At 33.2% G+C, this 24,325-nt stretch overlaps 4 protein-coding genes across 5 annotated transcripts; 1 reads left to right on the forward strand and 3 right to left on the reverse strand.

Annotated features, from left to right (window-relative positions):
* Nucleotides 1-217: 217 nt before the first annotated feature.
* On the reverse strand, nucleotides 218-1,068 carry LOC140866803 (uncharacterized). Its single transcript, XM_073271854.1, has one exon. The coding sequence runs from the start codon at nucleotides 954-956 to the stop codon at nucleotides 378-380; it is 579 nt and encodes a 192-aa protein (XP_073127955.1). The 5' UTR covers nucleotides 957-1,068; the 3' UTR covers nucleotides 218-377.
* Nucleotides 1,069-2,725: 1,657 nt separating this feature from the next.
* LOC140865580 (2-hydroxy-palmitic acid dioxygenase mpo1) lies at nucleotides 2,726-8,097 on the forward strand. 2 transcript variants are annotated; one of them, XM_073270264.1, is made up of 5 exons: nucleotides 2,726-3,217; nucleotides 4,217-4,279; nucleotides 4,684-4,755; nucleotides 4,854-4,984; nucleotides 7,898-8,097. In XM_073270264.1, exons 1-4 carry the CDS (start codon nucleotides 2,879-2,881, stop codon nucleotides 4,968-4,970), a joined length of 591 nt encoding a protein of 196 aa, XP_073126365.1. In that variant the 5' UTR covers nucleotides 2,726-2,878; the 3' UTR covers nucleotides 4,971-4,984; nucleotides 7,898-8,097. The 2 variants fall into 2 exon arrangements, with proteins under 2 accessions (XP_073126365.1, XP_073126364.1); XM_073270263.1 differs by lacking the exon at nucleotides 7,898-8,097 and having other exon boundaries at nucleotides 2,728-3,217; nucleotides 4,854-5,182.
* Nucleotides 8,098-8,323: 226 nt separating this feature from the next.
* Nucleotides 8,324-10,963, reverse strand: LOC140865537 (uncharacterized). The gene has a single exon (XM_073270205.1). The coding sequence runs from the start codon at nucleotides 10,929-10,931 to the stop codon at nucleotides 8,880-8,882; it is 2,052 nt and encodes a 683-aa protein (XP_073126306.1). The 5' UTR covers nucleotides 10,932-10,963; the 3' UTR covers nucleotides 8,324-8,879.
* Nucleotides 10,964-18,073: 7,110 nt separating this feature from the next.
* Nucleotides 18,074-22,131, reverse strand: LOC140862151 (uncharacterized). The gene is made up of 2 exons (XM_073265151.1): nucleotides 21,108-22,131; nucleotides 18,074-18,273 (listed from the first exon to the last, which is right to left on the reverse strand). Exons 1-2 carry the CDS (start codon nucleotides 22,129-22,131, stop codon nucleotides 18,074-18,076), a joined length of 1,224 nt encoding a protein of 407 aa, XP_073121252.1.
* Nucleotides 22,132-24,325: the final 2,194 nt, after the last annotated feature.

Genomic DNA, 24,325 nt, shown 5'->3' on the forward strand with positions numbered 1-24,325 from the left:
CACGTACTCAAGCTCGAATTTTCGTTAAAATTCATTTACAGGAATCGGATGTGAAGGAAGACTGGCAATGAATTGGGAAAAGATTGATCCATCAAAGGCAAGTGGGAAAACTATTTTTCATCTAAATCAATTGCTAGTTCGTCACGCATTTCGTCTTCGTTGCCACAAATGCTTTTTTGGGTCTTGATTCTGTATGGTTTTGCTACAAAATACGAAATCCAGAACACCGAGGTTGTATTTGGATCAAATGATTCGAAATCAGAACTTTGAATGATTACATATATACACAAACCACCATTTCATAAATTAATCCATATATGAAATTGAATGGACCTATCTGTACATTACTAACAAGTTCATGAACAAATTATTACCGTTCAGCAAACGGGTGTCAATGGCATCGGAACCACCTTTCCCCTCGCCGGATCGCCGAATCCATCCGCCACGTTCCTCACCACCTTCTTGAACGCGAAATGCAAGCAATTCGACATCGCGATCCAGCAAAGAATCTCGTACACGAAATCAAAAGCAGGGTCGGAGATCGAATTACCAGACGACTCTTCCCAATTAGCACCTCCGTATCCACCAAAGTTCCACCCCCGACCGCCGCCTCCGGCCCCGAAATATCCATCGCCGTTGTTAAAATCTCCTCCGTCGCTGAAAACGAAGAATCCATCTCCTCCGGAGACGTCGTAATCGCTGATCAGGGATTTCCGTTTGACGCGGCGGGTTCTACGGATGCGTGGTTTGGTCAACGTCCTGGTGGGAGGAGGCCCTGCAGCTAAGATACGGAAAGGGGCGGCGGAGGAAGGCGGCGGCGATGGGGGTTGATCGGATGACGCGTCCGACGGAGACAGGACGTTGCATGGGCGATTGAGGAGGAAATTCGAGAAGGCTAATCCTTGCGTGGAATAAACAACGGATGAAATAGCGTCTGAAATTACAGAGATTTCCATCGAAAAATTTCTTGAGAAATCGGATCTAGGGTTTGGAAATTGAGGGGAGAAATTTCTTGGGAAGAAGATTTTTCTAAGAACACGTAAGTTGAATGAAATTGTGGAGGGGCAAATTTTGGAGGTTTCTAAATAAATAAATATAATATAAATTGAGCTCAAAAAATATATATATATATATAATATAAATATAAATTAACAAAATATATGTACATATAATAAAAAAATTATAAAGCTAAGGAGTTTTTTTTTTTTTTTTTTAATCGAGTAAAGCTAAGGAGTTGGTGTTGCAAATCCGGCCCTTGGAAAAATGATTTTTTTTAAAAATTTCTTTTAATTATATTTTTTATTATCAATCATCAATCAAAAATAAAATATATGAAACTTAAATTTAAAGAATTTATCATTATCCTTTTAAAAAATAATTTATCATTATTAATTTACACACAGACTAAATATCAATGCAATTATGATTATTGATAATTGATAAGGAATAAACTAACTCTTTACCTGGTTGGAAATCGTTGGATGAGATGATGGGAAAATTGAAATATGTAACGTGGGCAATAAAAAAAACTAATAAATAAAATAGTTATATATTTTAATTAATTATTTAAAATATATATCATATAAGATAATCTCACGAATTTATGAACGACGATAATAAAAATCCGGATTGGAGTTTCACTTTGGAAGTGGGTTACATTCTTGTCACCTCCTATCAACTTATCTTATATAGATGTCTTATTTGGTCATATAGATAATAAAATATTTAAAATTGTTGAGGTCTTTTCCGCCCACTTATTCGAGCGTTCTTAAAGTTTTTTAATAAACAAGAAAAAGAATCGATTTTCACGTATAATTACCGATTTGAGTTAAACTCAGATACGTTATAACGTTTTCGAGTTATATTTCTAAATTATTTTGGTCGATATTGCCGAACTTTAATATTTTATGAATGTAACATATTAAATAAATATAGTTTGGAACCAAATTTGAATATTTATTCTCGAATAATTTACAAATATGTTCAACTATTTCTAAAATTCTTGTCGAGCCTCTAACTGGAGCAGAATTTCGTCCTCATCTGGCAAAACATTTTTAGGTAAGAAGTTGTAATAAGTCAAACTCATAAATGCACCTAAGAAGAAGTAATGGCAGAAGTAAATCCACTAAATATTCAAATAATAATCATCAAGGCATAGTTTGGTAGGCATAATAAGAGAATAATTAATAAATTATCCTTCTCCATCTCATATTTGGTATAATTTTAAAAAACCCATGATAAGTCAATGAGCCCTTGATAAATGTTTTGACAAGGGGACTATGTATCCCTTTGATTTGGTGTGATAAATTTAATACAACTACAAAAATATTACAAAAAGACATGATTACCCTCCACATATAAAAACATCTAAACTCTAAACACGGCTCATTCTCCTTCACATTACGGTAGGGTTAATTTGTCATTAAAATCGAATATATAAATTTAATCACTCTTATTAAAAACATACCAAACATTTACTATAATATCCTATCATTTTACTTATCCTTAATTTATTTTTATATTATATATCATATACTTATCCTATCCGATGTACCAAACTATTCATATATTATTAATAATCTCACCCTAAATCCTATAAAATATTCAAGTTTAGTAACACAATGTCTAGTAATCTACGTACCCGATTGTTTACTAATATAGTTCAAATAATATAATAATTGTAATAATCGCATCCTATCCACGGGAAACACGACCTTTGTATAATTTCAGTTTAATATAAATCAACAAGACTTCTATTGTGTATTCATGTGTTTGTTTCTTTCACGGTTTCACCACAAATCCATAAAAAAATTCATAAAAATTCAATCTTTGAACACCCCATTTCAGAAAATTTCACGAAAATCAACAGTAGCAAGAGATGGGGTTGTTTGATTTGGAGAAGCATTTTGCTTTCTACGGAGCTTATCACAGCAATCCCATCAACATACTGATCCATATGATATTTGTTTGGCCGATTCTGTTCACATCTTCGGTTCTTCTATATTTCACGCCACCTTTGTTCAAGCTCTCAGCGATCCAATCACTTGACAATAGTTTCTTGATTTTCAATTACGGGTTCTTGTCCACTGTAATCTATGCCTTTTATTATGTTGGTTTAGATAAAAAGGCTGGTTCTTTGGCTGCGTTCTTGGTTGTTCTCTGTTGGATTGGTAGCAGCGCTCTTGCTCAGAGCCTGGGGTTCTCTTTGGCTTGGAGGGTAATTTTTTTTTTTTTTTGAGGTTTTTGATTTTGTTTATGATTTCTCAATCATTTAACTTGTGCGTTCGGATTGATTAATGTTGAACTTTGGTAATTGAGGGGTCGTTTGTTTGATGAAACCTATCCACATGTAGGATGAGTAAACGGCAATCAGACCTGTTATCTTCAAATTTAGCTATGTTTTGAGGAAAAATTATTACACATTTGTGTTTGCAAAATTACTTGGGGATAATTTCATCCTTGATCCTAGTATTGTTACATGTAGATGAAGGAATTCGGGTGAGGAGGGCTTTATCGTGTGTTTGGGGAATCAAGACTTGTGTTTTCACATTGTCCAAATGTCCAGTTTTTCATTCAGTTCATGCTTGATACATGAACCCCAATTTAAGGGATTAATCTCAGTTGGATACCGTGCCTTAACTTTTAAAGTTTATTGACCATAAGACGTGTTGGTCGGATTTTCCTACCTTTCCTTTACCGCAGTCTTACTTGACAAAGCGACTGAATCTTCATTTAAGGATGAGTATTATCTTTGGCTTGCCTTTATCAGCACTTGCTTACGACAGCACTCAACAGAGTCGTATCCTGAACGTTTCTTGTATCTCTGTACTAGAAGTGGTTAAGTTATTTCGAGAGGATCCCAGCTTGACTTGACTGTCACAGCTTTAAGCACCTCCATCAAGTGATGCGATTCTGGAAAATTTTCTATCTTAATTCTCGTGTGGAATGGCATGAACCAAATGGGCAGAACTTCCACTGTCCCCTGCTAATGTGCAATTTTGAGAGTTTAACCCTAAAAAATAGACGTGGATTGGTGCCGCATCAAGGAATTTTATATTTGTTCATCTCTACTAAATGTTAATGATGGGCTGTTTGAATTTTTTTTCTTGTTCCTACTCTGCTTTTCACCTGTCTAGAACGATACTATGGTTTAGCCTCGTGCATTTTTCCGAATTGAAGTTCAATTTATTGCTGACGATGACCATCATTGAACCAGGTTGTCCTGGCATCTCAACTACTGTGCTGGACTGGACAGTTCATAGGCCACGGTGTGTTTGAGGTAATTGTTTTGATCGCGTGTCATTCGTCATTAGCTTCCATCATTCTTCCTGAGAAAATTACTTGTATCTCTTTCTAGATATGTATGTCCAAATTACACAAATTTATAAGATGAAAATCATACATTGAAGGGCAGACTTGTGAAACTTAAACTTTTAACTAGAAAAAGCTCGAGGATTTTGCTTTTTCAGCTCTGGTATATGCTTCTTTGTTTTGGTATTCACAGAGAGGTGGCAGATGTAAGCATTTTATAGTTGATTTATACACCAGAGTAAACATTTTAAAACCTTGTGGGAGCTAGGTGTGGTTTTATTTTGGTTTATCCATGAAGCATTTTCTTTACAATGGCATCAATTATTTTTAGATAAGTTTTTTATTTTTTATTTTTTTTATTTCAATTCGTAGAAACGAGCACCTGCTTTGCTGGACAATCTTGCACAAGCCTTCCTCATGGCACCTTTCTTTGTATTACTAGAGGTAAACTTATTGGTTGTATTTGAATCTTCTGCAAAATTCACAGAATTCGTATTGATATCAAGTGATTTTACTGTTCCATATTATTTGGTTGCGTGCAGGCTCTACAGTCTTTCTTTGGATACGAGCCATACCCGGGGTTTCATGCTAGAGTCCAGGCGGAGATTGATGCTAACATCGAAGAGTGGAAGGAGAAGAAAGATAAGAAAATTTCTTAACTCAATGATATCAGGTACCTACCTGTTAATGCTGAAAGTGTAGTCGCCAAGAAATGAGTGTGTGCTTATGTCGAATCTTTGTGTTCACTGTTGCTATATTAGATCTATAGATATCATCTATTGGATTTTCGTTCTGACTCTGTAACTTGTAAACTTGAATCACGTGTATGATGCTGGTTTTTATCGTGTGAATACTTGCTCCCTTTTTCCGAGAGAGACGCTCCTATTGTATCAGCGTATCTACTAAAATATTTGCCTGCGATAAGTTGGCGCGTAGCATCACCAGATAAGTTGTCGCAAGAACCCATCACATGTACACTAGAGACCCTAATTTATTTTTGAATATTTCTACATGGCTTGGGTGTCCCAACACGAACTGACCAAAATTTTCAAAAAAGATTAGCTTATAACTCGCATGTGTTTGATACTGAAGCAAAATCTCCAAGAACTTGATTATATCATTCGTGCAAAGCATGAGGGTTTCCATTAACGAGTGTTCAAGAAGCTAAAGAATTGAGATCTCGTTTAGAACTGTCTTTAACCAATGAAGAAGACGCCGTTGTGTAAAATCAAGCATCGGAAATAAAGCTGTGAGCTTCTAATATATGAAAGTAAATATTTTACATTACAGATTTCATACTACTGAAATGAATTGAACAAGGACTTGATATTTGTAACACCCGGTATTTTAAATACGTAAATTCGCATGCATAATTAGGATATTTAATTATTTAAATTTGTGATTTATGGGTTAAATAATTATGTGAATTATTTGTGCATGATTTAATTTATTTTTTTAAGCATTTAACCCATAATTAGTGATTTTACGATTTTTAGTATTTTAATTGTTTTGATCGCGTAGACGGGACCGTGGACGGATGAGATGACAACTTTCTAGCCATTTTATTTCATGAGCATTTTTAGAGCCCAAAAATATTATTTTGAGTTTTATTACCTCAAAATTTTTAGTATTTAATTTTATATAATTTTAGGAGTCCATTTTTATTCAAATTTAGCCATTTTAATGACTTTTAATTATTTTTTAAAATTCCCTTAAATTGTAATTTCGGGATTTTAAATTGAGTTATCAGATTTTAACTTTTATTTGAAAGTTTAAGTTGTATATTTTTATATTTAAAACCTTTTATCTATATTTAATTAACCTATATTTTAATTAAAACAAAAACAAAACCTAATCTACCAAAACCCCACGTTATTTTCCATCAGCCGCCACCCCACCCCATATCCATCATCTTCTTCCTCGAACCACAGCCAAGGAGGTTCCATAGCCAAATTTCTTCGAAGTTTCAAGGTTGCTCGTCGTCCCGTCGTCCCGGAATCGTTTTACACGTTGCTTTCTCTTCAACTTCGGTGCAAGACATGATTCTTTCCTTATTTTCGTGCCTATCAGTTATTTTAGTGTGTGTATTGTGTATGCATCAAAAACTTTCAAGAATTTTCAGAAAAGAGGGTCGATTTATTTGTGGTTGAAGCTTGTTTACATGTATACTCATTCATCTCACGTTTTTTTAAGGACATGGTGGGTTCTAGCTGCTGGTTACGGTTGGTAAGGGGTCTAGGATGGGTCTAGGCTCGAGTGGCTCGAGCCAAACGAGCCCAGACTTGGAGTCAAGAGGGATCGGCCAAGAAGAGACGCAGATTAGGGCTTCGTGGAAGGGGGCTTGGGTTCGGTGGCTCAGGGTGCATGGGGTCTGGGCATGGGCTAGGTTCGAACCGCCCAGACGTGGGCTACGTCTGGGCGGCGGGGCTCCGGCCAGGGGCGCTGGAGCAGGGCGGCAGCAGCCCTAGAAGGGCTGCTGCTCGCGGCCGCGGGCTGCAGGGAAGAGGGGGGGTTCGGGTTTAGGGTTAGGGTTGGTTCCGGGTCGGGTTTATGACCTGGGTCGGGTCAGTAGGGTAGTGGGTCGGGTTAAGTTGGTCCGGGTCCGGGTTGGTGGGCCGGGCTCGAGTCTTTTTAATTTTAAAGTATTTTATGATTTAATGGGTTTTTGGGCCAATTAATTAGGAATAAAATGATTTGGGTTCCATTTAATTATTTGGGTTAAATTTAATTATTATTGGGCTTAATTAAATTAATTAAGTGAGTCCACTAATTTTTATGGGCCTTGGGGGCCCATGGAAGTTATTGGGCCAGTCTTTGGGCTTTTGGGCCCATTGGGCCAGATTAAAATGTTATTGGGCCTAGAATGTTTTAATGGGCTTTAATTATTTAATTGGGCTTAGAATAATTTTTTTGGGCTTAAGTATGTTATTGGGCCAGTCTCAGTGTTAATGGGCCAGATTTAAGTAAATGGGCTTGGGTGTTAGGACCAGCAGTCCAGTACAATCCATGAGAAATTGCATGTGTCCTGATTATATATTTAATTATTTTTATGCATTGAAGTTATTTTAATATGTATATAATAGTATGAAATTAAATTAAATATATATGAAGGACACACATTTTATTTAAGTACATGCATTCATGAAATAATTTTTATGCATGATTTAATGTTTAATGTTGAGCAAAAAAAAATATTTTATGTTGAAAGTTGAAGTAGTGTGACAATTTAAGGGGGACTCGTCCCCATATGTGAACTATTGAAGGGCAGTTTACTGCCAATTTAAGAGGTGATACGTCACCGCCACGTACGTTGGTTTCCACGCTGATCAGTATTTAATGTATGATTTAAGGTTACACTATGGATACAACCATGCGATGTTAGAAAATAATTTGCTCAACAATGTTTATGTATTATGTATGATTATGATATTTAAGTTAATTTAAGTTATGTTATGTCATGATGTTATTTTAAGCATGTTCATTCATGTATATGTTATGTATTAGTATTAAAGTGATTTAAATTATTTTAAATCCTTGTTATGTTAGCATGTTGGGCTTTTAGGCTCACTACACTGATATGGTGCAGGTGAGTACGTAGAGGATGTAGTACCCACCGGAGGCGAGGACGTATGAGCAGACTGGCAGTGATCCCCGTGACCGTGATAGATGTCTGAGTCACGTTGCATGTTTTTGAATATGTCAGCATGTTACACATTTTAATTATTTTTCAGTGGTTGTGGTTTAGAATATTTTATTTAAATATTTTCAGTGCATGCAAACTTTAATCATTTTATTAATGCAATATTTTAATTCAATATTTGACTCAGATATTTATTTTATTAAAGAATGCATTTTTATTTGAGTTATTTATTTATTTATTTATTTTTAAATCTTTTTATTCTGTGCATATATGTATGGGCATATATGTACATATTTTATTTAGTAAGTATAAAAAAAAAAAATTCGCATATTTATTTATTATTTATAGAGTTAGGGTCGTTTCAATATTACTGAAACAAAGCTCAACCAAGTTGTTATGCACGAAAATGGAGTCTCATACTCTCTATAATAAAGCAAACCAAGAAACAAGCATATCTAATGTCTGGTTCACCTGCTACATAAACTGTTTGTCCCCTTCAAATAACAGGTTGCCTCGAAATGAATTCGAACTGTGATGTGTAATGGCTTTTAGGCTTGGTTATCTGCTTTGGAATCCTTTTCTGATATTCGATGGGCGATGATTTGCCTCGAATACAATGGAAAGATGGGAACCAAGCAACAATTGAGTTAAGAACACTGGTTTGGTGAGTTCCAACCTTGTAAACATCATACCGAACATTGGTTTGGTGAGTTCAAACATTTAAACATCGTCCCTTTATGCGGATTATATTGAACGGCAATCGCCTGAGTCCAAATGTTTTTTTTTTTTTCCAACAAAAGCTATGGCAACTAAAATCACCGTTCTTGGGATCTTTCAGTTACTTCTCGGTCACCACAGGAAATGGATATTAATACACAGGTCAATATTATCAGGAAGTATTGCCATTCTGGCTTTTGATATTTCATCCTTATTCCTTGCAAAGTTCTTGTTCAGAAAACATGAAAGATCGTGCAACATATTCGTTTGTGGAATCCAGGCCAGAATTTGATAGTTCATCACGACACTTCAAAGCGGATGCAAAATCACCCATCCCCTGATAACCCCTATACAGTAACTTATATAAGTATGCATTTGGCAGCATGCCCAACTTTAGCATATCTGCTTGCAGCATCATAACATCAAACACGTGTTTGGACTCATAATGCCCCTTTATCATAACAGCATAATCAGAGATTTCTGGTCGTAACCCGCTTCTCCGCAGATCAGAGAAAAAGTTGCTGGCCTTAAAAATCCGACCATCTTTGCACAAACCATCGATCAAGGCAGAATACATGACATTATTTGGGGAACTGTACCCTATATTATTGTTGCCTAACTGGTCTACTTCTACAACAAATCCAGCTACAGATTGTTCCAAGAAAATCTTGATTGCATCATTGATCCTTCCATGTTTGCACATCCCGTCAATCAAACAACTAACTGTATAAACATTGGAAGCAATTCCAGATTCTATCATTTCTTTGTGCAGTCGAAGAGCTGCATCTGTGTTACCACTTTTGAAGTGCCCATCGATTAAACTAGTGTATGCAACTACATCTGGCTTGTAGCCTTTGATTGCCATTTCTGAATAGAGTCCCATGGCGGCATCCATATTTCCTACTTTGCAATATCCATCTATGAGTGTACAGAAAGTAACTATATCAGGCTGCAAATCAGTCTCCACCATTTGCGAACAAATCTGCAGAGCTTTCTCCATGTCTCCGTTCTTGCAATATCCATCAATTAGTGTATTATACACCACAGAATTTGCTAGTAATCCTGCATTTTTCATCTTCCAAAACACATTCTCCGCATCTTGAACTCTACCAATTCCACAGTAGCCCTTCATAAGTATACCCCATGTAAAAACATCCGGAGAAATACAGAATTTCTCCATTTCCAGATACATGTCCTCAGCAGAAGATAGATCACCAGCGTTACAGAATCCATCAATTATACAGTTATATATATACACATTAGGAACGACGTTTAGCTTCACCATATGCACAAAATAGTTACTAAAAGCCACAAGGTTTCCCATTTTGGTAAATAAATCAATTATGATACAATAGGTGACAAAATTTGGCAGCACTTTATAATCCAACATCTCGTGATATAGTTTAAGGACTTTCTGAACATTTACCATCTTAGAATATCCATCCATTAGAGTATTGTAAGTGTACACATTAGGATCAACGTCACCTTCTTGCATCCCCGAAAACAAAATTTCTGCTTCAGACATCTTATTCTCCAAACATAGGCAGTGTATGAGTGTAGTGTAAATCACTACCGTTGGCTTCAACCCTTTTTGGATCATCTCATCAAACAACTCTTTGGCTTTCGCACTATCCCCTCGATCACGAGAAGCGTCCATTAGTATTCCATAAGTCACCACACTTGGGGATGCACCTTTCAGAACCATGTCTCTATAGACATCCCACATGAACTCTACCCGACCCGTTTTCAGAATCCCATTCAAAAGCGCATTACAAACTTGCACAGCAGGAAGCTTGCTCAACCTGCGGTACACCCAGTGCCCTTCATCAACAAGACCCTTTTCGCATAAAGCAACGATCAGCACTCCAAACACATTAAAATTGTCATCCGGAGTCCGAACCTGATTAAGTGCATTGAAAATCGAAGAACACACTTTATGTGGCTTCCGGGTGGTTCTCAAAACTTCAATGAGGTCTTCCATCAAACATCTGGCCTTCACATACAATTTAGCCTCGGTTAAGAAATGGATTATGGCGGAATGGAGTTTCAGAGTCCTCGCTGGATTGATGGTTCTGGATGCCGCGTTGAAGAGTTTGAGCGCTTGTTTTGGGGTCGTGGAATTGAGTATTGAAGTGGCTAAATCTGCTAGGTAAGGTGATGACGTCGGTGAAGGATATGCCGTCGTGGCGGCGGATGATATGAACGGCGGCGATGAGATTTGCCGGAGAATGGGTTTGATTCTTGGTGGGGAAAGATTCAACATTTCCTCAGGTGATGGCAGAATCTATCGATCCCATTAACACACCGAATTCAAACTTATTAAAGATTGTTTGCTAAAAAAAAGTTATTTTTAGTTTTTGTTTTAAAAAAATTATTTTTGTGTTTTTTTTAAACCTAGATTATGTGTTAGCTTATGATTAATTTAATTAAAATCCAAAAGCTAGTCATGTAGTGATTATGATTCTCCAAAAATAATTCAAATAAGAAGGTCATTGTTATAATCACTTTTGGAGAATCATAATCACCACATGACTAGCTTTTGAATTTCAATTAAGTTAAGCATAAGCTAAAACATAATCTAAGTTTAAAAAACATACAAAAGTGATTTTTTTAATCAAAAGCTAAGAATCAATTTTTTTTAGTGATTGCAAACACTCCTTAACATTCTTAGGTTTGATTTTTATTTTTATTCAGAGTGAGCCAACTCGCGGGAGCATGCTTAATCCGCAACCTACTTTGGTTAAGTTGGGTTGAGAATTTTCAGTCCGTCAGATGGTGGGCCAGCCCGGCCGCTCTTGATCCGCTAAACGGTGAGTTATTGATGGGCCGACCCGTCACGCAAATGATTAGTTTTCATATTCTTATTTTTTTTTATTACATTCTAGTGTATGTTTTAAAAATTGTCAGAATTTTTTATTTGCATATAAGTTCTTTTCAACGTGAGTTTTTGAGAAGTGTTATTTATACTCCAAAATATATTAATCACACTCTACTTCTCTTATTTATTTTATTAATTGACATTAATATCCCTACATATATCTTTCTGATTTTGTAAAGCCAATTGATCTATTTGGGTGCATTTAGTTGATGTGATAGTATAACTGATGGATTGATAATTTGGTTGATGTCGAACACATAATTTAAATTATATATTGTCACGTATTTATGTATCTGGGTAACTGAACAAATCTTAGGAACTTATGTTAGATATGTTAATAGTGGAGGTTGGAAATTGGAACCATTAAGAAAAATATTTCCAGTTATTTTTCTCTTTTCCAATGGCTTTCAAGCATGCATTGTAAGGTGGAAATAGGTACGACGCTTTTATCATCAAAAAAATAAACAATGATATAAAGATATATAGTTATTATATCAGACAAGCTGATTAAGGTTAACAAAATTCTGTATTTCTTCTGAAAGTCAGCGTTGTTCCGGCCACTTTTCCTGTGGTCATGAGAACCTTCATTTGACGCCAATTCACATAACATCCATAAAAAGATCATACCTTTTTGCTAATATTTTTATAGAGTAGAGCATTTTCTGAAGGTAGGTAAAATGCGGGTTCTAGATAGGTAATTTAATTAAAAATATTTGAAAATATCCAAGAGCAAAAGGTAACTTGCGTTCATAATCTAACTACTGTACAAATTTGGATTCACAAACCTGCATCAAGCGAGGGACTTATTTTCCTAGTTGAGTATCCCGGGGCTTCGGGATTTGGGGAAAAGGTGTATCCAACGAAACAAACATAAGCTAACCCATCTATCATACCATAATCCAATAAACCAAACACAACCTTAAAGTTTACGTACTTTCCTATTTTATTAGATATATCATATATTAGCATGACTATAAATACAACTTCCATATATAACATATACTTAAAAGTTAATATTTTTAATAAATCTATTTACGGCATAAATTATATCATATTATCATAATATAAAAAAACTTTGTTTAAAAAAAATAATTTTAAAAACTTTTAAGAGATTATTTTACTGAATATTTTAATTATAAAACTAATATCATGTGTTTTTGAATAATATTATATTAATATATGCAAAAGCATATAGTTATACTATATTAGTTTTTTTTTTTGGGATTCAGCTATTATATATTAGTTAGGGCCATAATATCATATTTTTTAAAAAAATTTCTTAAGTTTTTTTATTTTGTAATTAATATTGCATTCGAGTGTATTATATAATTTACATGGTTATGTATATTACTTAATTTGGATACCAATTAAATAAAATTAGGTAAATCTATTTCAAAATGATAAAATCAAGTTAATATTATCAGTAAATCAAGATAATTTATTTTTTTGAAGAAAAGATAATCTAATAAAAAAATATTTTCATTTGGAACTTTATTTGATTTCTTATTCAATTCTACAGAAAAGTGATGAATAAAAATAAAATAACATGAATTGTTAAATTTAAAAATCAAAAGATAATTATAAGTGAACCAAAATATTTAATGATACATGTAAATTTATTTAATATTTTATGTCTGATTTTATTTATTGAAAGCTTTATACCCTTCCAATAAAATCGAGATCTAAATAAAAATATATCAATAAAGTAAAAATAAAGTGTATATTTAAATTATTTTATTTATTACACGTATAAATTATAATTATAAATGTTTAAAAATAAAAATAAAAATTATAATAGCTAATATGAAAAAAATTAAGTTTGAAAGGTCAATCAATTAATATTATGTATATAAAAAATTCATATGTGTGGATACTTTTGTCAAATAAAATAACAAAAATATAAAATAGAATGTGATTAACAATTTTTGGAGTGTAAATTAAATAACACTCCCCTTGTTTTTATCTATTTTGATCCGTATCTAAGCTAGCTCTTCAACGAAGATTGTATTATTTATGTTTTTGCGACTTTACTCATTTATAACAATTTAAATTTAAATTAATATATACGATCGTCTTAATAAAATATTATAGCATTATAAATATAAATAGGTTTATTTTTTATTAGTTATAATTTAGAGCAAAATTCCAGTGCGAACACAAAAGAAGATTGATGGTTTGTTTGACACATACGAAATCCATATTTTATCACCATATGTTGTAAGGAGAAGAAATCATTTTTTGAAGTATGTAAAAAAACTCACAAACTCGGAAATTCCATAAACTTTCACACATATTATTGAATAAAAATTGAAAAGTAAGAACTCTTTCAAATTACATTTAGAAAATCTCTAATAAATTATACTTTCCAAGAATATAAAAAGCAATATACTTTGACTTTCAAAATTAAAGCTTTAATTTTGAGGCAAATCCAATGCACCACTATAATATTTAATTTTATGGATTAATTTTTCCGAGTGATGAGATCTTATACATAAAGTAATGTATTAAAAATATATTTAAGAGTTGATATTTATCAATAAATGTAAGGTTCATACTACTTGTACTTTTAAATATATATTTATCTTAGAATAATACCCTAACATCAACGTGAGAGTGAAATTTCCCAAATTTTCTTACTATTGATGATTTATAACCAATCACATTAAGTTAAATCAATTAATAAAGAACCCCTCAAAAGGTTGACTTAAAGTGGTGAAATAAATGTTTCAAATGATGTATTTTCACGACATATATACATAATGTATGGGGTGGTTTTTCGGTATACCTTACTTCAAATATTGGTATGAAAAAAATTCATACCGATATCGATAGTAAAATTTCGAAATTTTGGTACGAAAAAAATCCATATTGATACCGTATAGATACCGAAAAAAAAATCGATATACCGAAAAAATGTATGTATATCGAAAAAATTTCTGTACGGTATGCCAAAATTTCGGTATTTCGGTACGGTATGCCAGCCCTTAACATACATGTTCTAAAAAATGCGGACTGAGTGTGATTAAATGTGAGCAAAAAAATTTGTTTTTGGCAAAAGTATGAAAAAATGGTCAACTCTTTGGTTGACCATATTAAACATGAAATACGTGAAAAACTTAATTTTTTAAAATAATATTTATGTTATTTTTCATTTTTTAAAACTAATTTTTAACTTTTAAATTTTATTTGAAATAATAAATTTTTTAGAGAAAAAAAATTCAAAAACATCAAATTAAATTTGTCACGTACATTTTTTTTCTTTGTGACTAATTAAGAGGTGAGTTTTTACTCAACACAAAAAATTTACTCCAAATGATTTGTGATTTTGAGACTTAAATTTTTTTATAACAAGTTTATATGTTATTTATTCTATTAATCAACTTAATATTAAAATTATACCAAAAATCAAAAAAATATTTTTCATAAGCTTGCTCGTGAGTCGTGAATCGTGATGCCTCGTCACGCTTAACATTTTTAAAACCTTGTATTTATGTATGTATGCATCTTTTCAAGATTATTGAAATATAATTTGGGTAGGCTCCGAGTGCAAATGCAAATTCCCACAATCTATTAAATTAAGTTTGTGTTATTTCTTATCCCAACCATGAATGATAAAAGGGGTAAAAAGGCAAGAAAAATATATATAAAAAAATAGCTCACTAATTAAAGAATTGCCTCATAGAGACGAGCTTGAAGTTTTGCGAAAACCAAGCATATATATTAATGAAATTACAAATAAAATTTGAAATCGTAATTATTGAGCCATCATCCTCTAAGCATTGTTTATTTTTAATACAATTAAGAATATTATTAGAACAAAGCTTCAAACAACCTACATATTTTATTTTTTAATTAATTACAAAATATTTGCATTTTTCTTGAGATTTAGAGTAAGTCAACGGACTAAAAAGCACGATTTATTTTTTTGGTTAAAAAGCTTTTAGAAATTAATTAGGATTTTTGGCTTATGCGCTTTTGCTTTTGCTTTTTGCTTTTGCTTTTATTTAAAAATAAAAATAAAAATATTTTTCAACAGTTATTTAAACGTCAAATTTTTTTTGATTTTTTTAATAAATAAAAACTTAAAAATATAAATTTAGAGGTATTTGATTGAACTTATAATTAATCTCTACAAAACAACTTATAATTTGTTTTGAAGTTTATAAGTTGTTAAAATTTGTTTGTCAGACATTTTTCTAAACAACTTATAAGTTGTTCGATATTTTATAAGTTATTTTTAAAAATTTTGATCTCCAATTTTTTAAAATATATTATTCTAAATTTATTTTTCTCAAATATTCTTTTATATTTTCATAAATCTCCATTATGTCTTCCACACAATATGACAAAATATAACCAAACAAACTACAAGCATACATATCTCTCACATCGTAACATAGTAAAATAATTTTATTCTTTTAATATAGGTTTTATGATATAATATGATATAATTTAAAAATTATTTCTCTCTCACACACAAATATATACACACACATAAATTATCTTCGAAATATTATAATTTTTTAAACAATTTTGACAATAAAAAAATCTTATAATAAAGATACATAAATATCTGTAATTTTTTTAAAATAAATTTCTCCAAACATTTTAATAGATCATTTCAATATAATACTTGACAGTTTATAAACTCCTAAGTAGTTTTTATTAAGTCTAGTCAAACACCTTCTTATTTTTAAACATTTTTAATTTACAAGTACTTATGTATCCAAACTCACCTTAATAAGAGTACATAAATCTATAATTAGTAAAAAAAAAAATACTAAATATAAAAAGTAGACTATTTGAGAAAGCCGAAAAAAGATATATATCTAAATCTATTATTATATATTATGTAAGAGCAAGTGATCTCTTGGTATGGACAACTCTTGATTTTTGCTCTTCAATAATTATGTAATTATGAATATGCCATTTTTACTATATATATTTTTTTCATTTCATAAATATTTATTCATAAAAATGTCATTTTTTAATTTTACTATTTATTATTATTATTATTACTATTTATTTTCAATTTAAAAAATATACAATAGAAGACACGCAACGCGTGCGTCCGAGTACTAGTTATATATTAAGCAAAAGCATCTTAGTTGATCTTTTGGTATGCTCAACCTCAGCAAAAAAAAAAAAAAAAACTCATAAAAGTGTCAAATTAAAAAAAATGCTTACCATATTAAAATCAAACACTTTAAAAATAAATGTTATATAATATACACACAACACATAATATTTATGTATTACGTTATACACGCAATGCGTGTGTGTTAACGCTAGTATACAATATATATGTGTGTGTATAATCGGGATGGAAAAAATATTAATTGTACTATTAATTATCCCATTCACACACCAAAAGTGGGAGATTTTATTGTTAATGACCCTCCCATACTCATTTCAAAAACCATGGCAAAGCATTAAATTGTCGCCATCTGATTACTTGAATAAAGAAATTTTGCATTTATGCATATATATGTGTAGAAACTCATCTGAATTTCCAATTCATTTAGAACAAAAAAAATCTCTGGTTTAAGAGTTCATTTTATTAATAATTATGAGTACCTCCGTGGTTGAAGCTGCTAAACAGGTACATAAAAAGTACTTTCTTTTTATTTTTTTTGCTTGACTTTGTTTTTTGGGTTTGAACTTTGATTAATCCGATCGATCGATATTACGCACAACTCGACAAAAAAAAATAGCTAACAGTGTGTTGATATAGCGAATCGTTACCATAACGTTCTAAATTAAACACGCGATATATCGAATCATTAAATCCTGCAATATTTTCATTTTTGTCGACATTGTACGATCTGGAAACCGCAATTTTATCGTTTCTAATTAATTATCACCTTTTATTCTTCGTTAAATTTGTGCACTTTTGAACCATACTTAATTCTTGAAATTCTCCAACATTAATGATTTTGAAAAAAAAAATCGATTGTGCACTTTGGGGTTGATATTCTGAAATTGAATTTAGTTATTTTATGAAAACTGGGGTAAGATTATTATTGTAAGTGCGTATGATTAATCATTGCTCATTGATTCTTGATAATAGAAAGTAAATGAGTACTGATTAATATAATTATTAGGGGTGGTTTTTCGGTATACCGTACTAAAAATATTGGTATGAAAAAAATTCATACTGATACCGATAGCGAAATTTCAAAATTTTGGTATGAAAAAAATCCATATTGATACCGTATAGATACCGAAAAAAATTCATTATACCGAAAAAATGTCTGTATATCGAAAAAATATCGGTACGGTATGCCAAAAATTTGGTATTTTGATCCGGTATGCCAGCCCTAATAATTATTATTTTGAGCACACACACATATATAAATCTACAGAAGAAAAATTAATTAATTAAGAGATTTGATATGCTAAGAAATGTTGAATTTTTTAATAAATTTTTAGCATTAATTAATTAAATCAATTGTTTATTATTTTTTTTATAGGTTGAGAATGATGTTGAACCAAACAACGACGTACCACAATGGCTCTACGGCTTTCTATCGAAGACGTTCTTCGATAAATGTCGTTCCCATGAAACCGCAAAGAACGACTTGAACAGGTACTGCATCACTTGTGACGCGATCATTTGCAAGTCCTGCATAGTATCCTACAACCACGGCGACCACGACTTGCTCACGATCTATCGCCACGTCTACCAAGACGTCGTCCCGCTCGATCAAATGAATAACCACATCAACTGCACAAGAATTCAGGTAACGAAAATAATCATAGTCTTCCGGTGAGTTAGTCTGTTTTGCATTTGATTTTATTGATATACTATATATGTTGATATTTTTTGAAAAAAAAAAAAATCTGATCATTATAATGTTGACATTGTTGATGTGATCGACACAAGGAGTAACTCTTGGAAATTTAAAAATTTTAATTGTGAATTTTCTTTTGTATCCCTCATTTTTTTTTTTCATATCATGTGTTAATAAAACACATTCATCTTTTTCTTTGGTAATCCACCGTTAATTTAGATATATATTATCTAAATTTCTTACTCATGATGTTTTTAATGATTAATTAATCATGTGCTACTTATGTGCACATTCCTAATATAATAAATATTTATGTTGTCTTAATTAAAACTATTTTCTTCTTTGTGATTAGTGTATAATTAATTTTTTATTTTTCTTGTAATTAAATTTGTAGCCGTATAAATGTAACAAAAAATGGGTGGTGTCTTTGACTCCACTCCCACACAATGGGTCTGGTGCACTGATTGAAGGGGATGGAGCTTGCAGTGTTTGCCGCAGAAAGTTGACTGAGCCCGGACGCTTTCGTTTCTGCTCTATAGCTTGTAAGGTATGTGTTTTGGATAATAATCAACAGGTCGTGACATACACGATGCGTATAAGCTATATTAAATGATAATCTTAAAATTGTGAAAAAGTTTCATCAGCGTATTAAAAATTAATTAATTTAGATAAGAATGTTAGCATTAATTAATAGTACGATTAAAAGATATTTAAAAAACGATTCAATATGATCCAGCTTGAAGCATATTCTGATGGAGGGAATGTTACGATGTCGCGTCGTGGACATAGAGCGGGAACATTTTCCCGGACGGCGGAGGCAACTGCTGCGGCGGCGACGACGACGGCGACGAATGTTCCTGTGGAACCCGTTAATGGAAGTTATCGGAAGCGGAGCAGGAAAGGAGTGCCTCATAGGTCCCTTTCAAGTTGATATAGCTGATGGAATAACTTGAATTAATTAAACTTTGTCATATTTGTGTTGATTTTTGTTACTAACAAATGGCTTTCTTTCATCTATGAGCCTTTCACAATTTTTTTTAAAAGTTATGAGCCTTTTATAATTGAAGTGCTCTATCATTATTATCATTTTTTTTCAATCTGAAATCGCCCAAAATGTGTTAATTTCACTTGTCTAAACCTAGAATCTTGTCGGCTCATGGCAAAGTCACGAGTCATGTTCCTTTGCTAATCTACAATCAAAGAATCTTTTTTCTTTTTTTTTCCCAAATCCTTGGCTAAACCTTAAACACTAAAATATCGTCAGGCTCATGAAAAAGTTGCGAGCCTTGTTTTTTGGTCAGTTTACAATCAAAGTAGCCTATTCTTTTTGTCTAAATCCATCGTCATCGAAAATTGATTATTTCAATTTTTTTTTTTGGGTAAGGCTTGTAACTTTACTGAAATGAAGTAGCAAGATTATTGACCAAATTAAAGTGGAAAATTCACATACAATCAGTAAAAAGATGGAGGAAAGAAATAACAAATTTTGCTAGAGAGTGGACTATATATAGAAATAACCGTTCTTCTAACATGAAAAAAATCAACTATTGCTAAATAAAATAACATAGATTTTATCTCTGAGATACATAATTCAGCATAATTCAAATCACTTGATAGCTTTGTGATTGCTTGCACCGCCAAGAGTAAGTCAGATATGAGAATAACTTTCTAAAAACTTTTTTTCTTGTATTAACTTGAGGTCTTTCTCGATAGCTAACAGTTCTCCAAGAACAATAGGATTCGCCATTTTCCTATCAAATGGCGGCAATAATCGTCTCTCGTGCGTGCGAACTACACCCCCAACTCCACATAAATTTTCCGACTCTTGAAAGCTAGCATCAACACCCATTCTCATATGCTCAGTAGGCGGCCCTTACCACAGTTCCGATGAACATTGAAACCTAAAATTTCGTCGCGCCTATTGATATAAAAAAAATAAAATAAAAATCAGATGAGAACATATTTCTTTTCATGTAAGATGATGAAGATTGAAACTTCCAATACAAAATTGTCTTTCATTATGAAGAATACGATGAACACAATTGTTATTTGAAATATTTCGAGTAAAAAAAAAAACGTGTAATCGGAAAACAAACCTGGGTTTCTGAAATCCATCCTTTCAATCCTCAACCAACATTTCCACAACAATTATTTTGTAAAACTTATATTGATTCTTGATTTGATATCAAAATGTATACAAACCTATAATTTCATCTATTCTTATACTTCTACACACACAAAATTATTAAGGTGGTGTTTGAGAGAACTTTTAGGCAGTACTTCTCGATTTTTCTTTAACAAAATTTTGAAATTTTGTGAGATTTCGTGAAGGAAAAACTAGAAGTGCTTCCTATAAGCTCTCTCAAACACTACCTCAAACAAATAAACAATTGATTACTTTTTGTCCTTGATCACGAGATCTTTGCACCATAACCACACGGTTTTTGTCTATTTTCCATTGAGAGTAATACACTTAGGGTTCGTTTGAAGTGGGTAATAAGATAAATAATATGAAGATAAGTAATACACTGTAATTAAAAATAAATAAAAAATGATAATTAATATAAGATTTGATTTGATTGATAGATTATAGTTTGTTTGATTTGATTGATTATATTTTATATAAAAATAATAAATTACTTTTTTATCATTTTAATAATTAATAAAATATAAATAATATTATTTATAAAGGGTAATATAGTAATTAAATTAAATAACTTTCCATTTCTAACTGAATATTTTCCCTTGCTATAATTTTTCCAGAAACAAATATCAATCTCATCAGAAGATAATAGTGGAATTTTTAAGATCTGATCAACAATATTTTGATCGAAATGCTGCACAATAAAAGGTTCATTCCATTTCCCGTCAACCAACAGAGAACTTACTCTTTGATCCTCCAAGCCATATGCAATAGGTTTGATAGTTCCTTGACAACCCAAAATCCATTTGTCCTTCACTACTCTGGTGGTTTTTCCATTGCCTATTCTCCAGTACATTCCTTTATCCAGAAGTTCTTGACCCCAAATTAGTGAACGCCATACAAAAGAAAGATTATTTCCCAATGACGCTTGCATAATATCCATATGTTTGAAGTATCGAGCCTTAAGCACTCGAGCTAGCAGAGAGTTTGGATTGCATATTATTCTCCAAATTTGCTTAGCTAGAAGTGCTTGATTAAAAGGGACCAGCCTCCGAAATCCCATACCACCCTTCTGTTTTGGTAAGAATAAATCTTTCCAACGCTTCCAATGCAATTGTTTCTTTCCATTGTCCATGCCCCACCAAAATTTTGCACATCCCCTCTCAATTTCCTCACAAATCGAAATCGGCATCTTAAAACAAGACATTGCATAAGTAGGAATAACTTGAAGTACTGATTTAATGAGTACTTCTTTTCCTCCTACCGAAATCAAATTTTGTCCCCACCCTCTAATTCGCTTCAACACCTTCTCTTTAATATATGAAAACTGCATGTTTTTATTAAGCAGAGAGAATTTCGGAAGTGCCAAATATACTGAATGACCTTGCACCACTGGGATAGTAAATAGAGTTTTGAACTCCTCTATAGATACCACCGGTGTATTTGGACTAAAAGAAAGGGCAGATTTCTCAAAATTGATCAGCTGACCTGATGCTTGCTCATATCTCCTTAGGAAGTTTCTAAGATTGACTCCTTCCTGTAAATTGGCTTTGAAGAAAATGAGGCTATCATCTGCAAAGAATAGATGTGAAATAGGAGGACAAGAGTTGGCAATTTTTACTCCTCTGAAATCATTCCTGGCCTGCATTTTAGTTAACATAGATGATAGTCCTTGAGCACAAATAACAAATAGATAAGGTATAGTGACCCTTATCGAGAACACCTACTAATCAAAAAGTTAGGCATGTAATTAACTTAATTAAACAGTAAAGCATAATTAAACTGCGGAAGCAATAACAATATACAATCCCTAGGAAAGGAATCTGCAAATACCCAAATAGTTATACAACCAAATAGAATACTGTATCAACCCAATACAATAAAATAAAACCCTAGGCGAAGCTCCAGCTGGCCAATCCACTGCCTAGTCTCTCCTGGATCCACCGCCTCATCCAATCGCAAACCTGCCCCATGGAATAGAGTGTCCAGATACACAAAGTACGAGACGTGAGCATAAAATGCTCAGCACGAGAGTATGAGTATACATGCATGCAAGTGTACCGTCTACTGACTAGAGGCCAAGGAACTGATGACAAAGACATACCGGGCCCTGTTATGTAGCACGTTGTGCCGTCGCTTCAGGAGGTGACTCCCATACCAAATACCAGTGGATACTCCGGACCCAAATCGATGGAAGTCCATCCACTTACAGGATAGGGTAAAACCCTACTAACAGACATCTCAAACGAGATAGCTCAATATGTAAATGAATGCAGCATAAAATCATGTCATATAAATTATGCAGTCACATAATACATGCATACTCAGTCAGGATATCTCGAACAGTACTTTCGTACCTCAACTACTAGGCAAGCTCTACCTGCTCTAGGTCCACGCCTATAATCCTCAATACACTGCCAAGTGATACTAATATCATTATAGTGCTCTAAAAGTCTTAACTAAGCTATTGCATACTCCTAAATATTTTTAGGAAGCAAAATCTATACATGCGTCCGTCGTCAGTCCTTTGATATCGATGCCCTCAAAACTTGGGCACAACTCTGCTACAACTCCCGAACGCCTTGCTGACCCCCGAACCAAGCCTAGGAAGGCTAGAGCTACTAAGATATGCTTAGAAGGAGAAACAACTCGCGGAATTGGCAATGAAAACTGAATCCTCGACCCTATATTTATAGGACACAAACGGAACCTCCGATAAGCCATCGGAGCTTCCGATCTCCCTTATCTGCCACGTGTCAATTTCTCATTGGCTGGCTGTGGATAAACATAATCGAAACCTCTGTTCCGAACCGGAGCTTCCATTGTGACGCACATCATGGCTGACGTAATATCCATCGGAGCTTCCGTTGCACACCAAAGCTTCCGATCTCTATCGGAGCTTCCGCTCTTGCCAACGGAGCTCCCGTTCTGACCAATGCTCAATTTTTTTAATTTGCGTTGATTAATCCCTTAATCATCTTACTTGGGGTATGGGCTACTACATTCTCCCCCACTTAAGATATTTCGTCCTCGAAATTCGATCTTAAGTATCGAAAATACAAACAATATGCAAGAACATTCTTTATTCAGATGAAACTTTTACAAGGTACAACTTAGTACAATACTGAAATAACATCAAAATAACTCAGGATGTTCTGAACGCATCCTGATTTCAAGCTCCCAAGTAGCTTCCTCGGTGCCTCGGCATTGTCACTGAACTAAAACTAGAGGAATAACCTTATTCCGCAACATCTTATCCTTATGATCCAGAATACGAACTGGCCTCTCTACATAAGTCAAATCAGCATCCAAATCTGAGGATCCTGCGAAAAGGTGAAATTCTCAGAAATACTTTCTCTCCAACATCAAACTACAAAGGCCTACGTTTAGTATTACCATAGCTAGCCTGATGATCCAATGCAGTCTTAATTTGTTTCTTGATCTGCCCAACAATATCTGCTGCATGCTGGACTAAATCTGGTCCCTCAGCCTGTCTCTCCCCCACTTCTTCCCAGAAGAGTGGAGTACGACAACGTCGCCCGTACAACGCCTCAAATGGTGTCAACCCAATGCTACTATGATAGCTGTTGTTGTACGCGAACTCGATCAATGGTAAATGATCCTGCCAGGCTGAACCAAAATCCATAGTGCACGCCCGAAGCATATCCTCCAAGGTACGGATAGTGCGCTCCGTCTGACCGTATGTCTTCGGATGATAGGCAGTACTCAGACTGAGAGTAGTACCCATGACACGCTGAACACTCCCCCAAAACCGGAAAGTAAACCTGGGATCACGATCGCTGACAATGCTCACAGACACTCCATGAAGTCGAACGATATCC

Source organism: Henckelia pumila, chromosome 4, assembly GCF_033568475.1.
Source record: "Henckelia pumila isolate YLH828 chromosome 4, ASM3356847v2, whole genome shotgun sequence".
In the NCBI taxonomy this organism is placed as follows: domain Eukaryota; kingdom Viridiplantae; phylum Streptophyta; class Magnoliopsida; order Lamiales; family Gesneriaceae; genus Henckelia; species Henckelia pumila.

Bases quoted from the DNA above. Each gene is read 5' to 3' on its own strand.
- LOC140866803 (XM_073271854.1), bottom strand. From the start codon at position 956: ATGGAAATCTCTGTAATTTCAGACGCTATTTCATCCGTTGTTTATTCC.
- LOC140865580 (XM_073270264.1), top strand. From the start codon at position 2,879: ATGGGGTTGTTTGATTTGGAGAAGCATTTTGCTTTCTACGGAGCTTAT. The intron at 4,280-4,683 runs GTAATTGTTTTG...TTCAATTCGTAG, and splicing joins TAGGCCACGGTGTGTTTGAG to AAACGAGCACCTGCTTTGCT. The intron at 4,756-4,853 runs GTAAACTTATTG...GGTTGCGTGCAG, and splicing joins CTTTCTTTGTATTACTAGAG to GCTCTACAGTCTTTCTTTGG.
- LOC140865537 (XM_073270205.1), bottom strand. From the start codon at position 10,931: ATGTTGAATCTTTCCCCACCAAGAATCAAACCCATTCTCCGGCAAATC.
- LOC140862151 (XM_073265151.1), bottom strand. From the start codon at position 22,131: ATGCAGGCCAGGAATGATTTCAGAGGAGTAAAAATTGCCAACTCTTGT. The intron at 18,274-21,107 runs GTTTCTGGAAAA...ATTCTTGTGCAG, and splicing joins TTCTGATGAGATTGATATTT to TTGATGTGGTTATTCATTTG.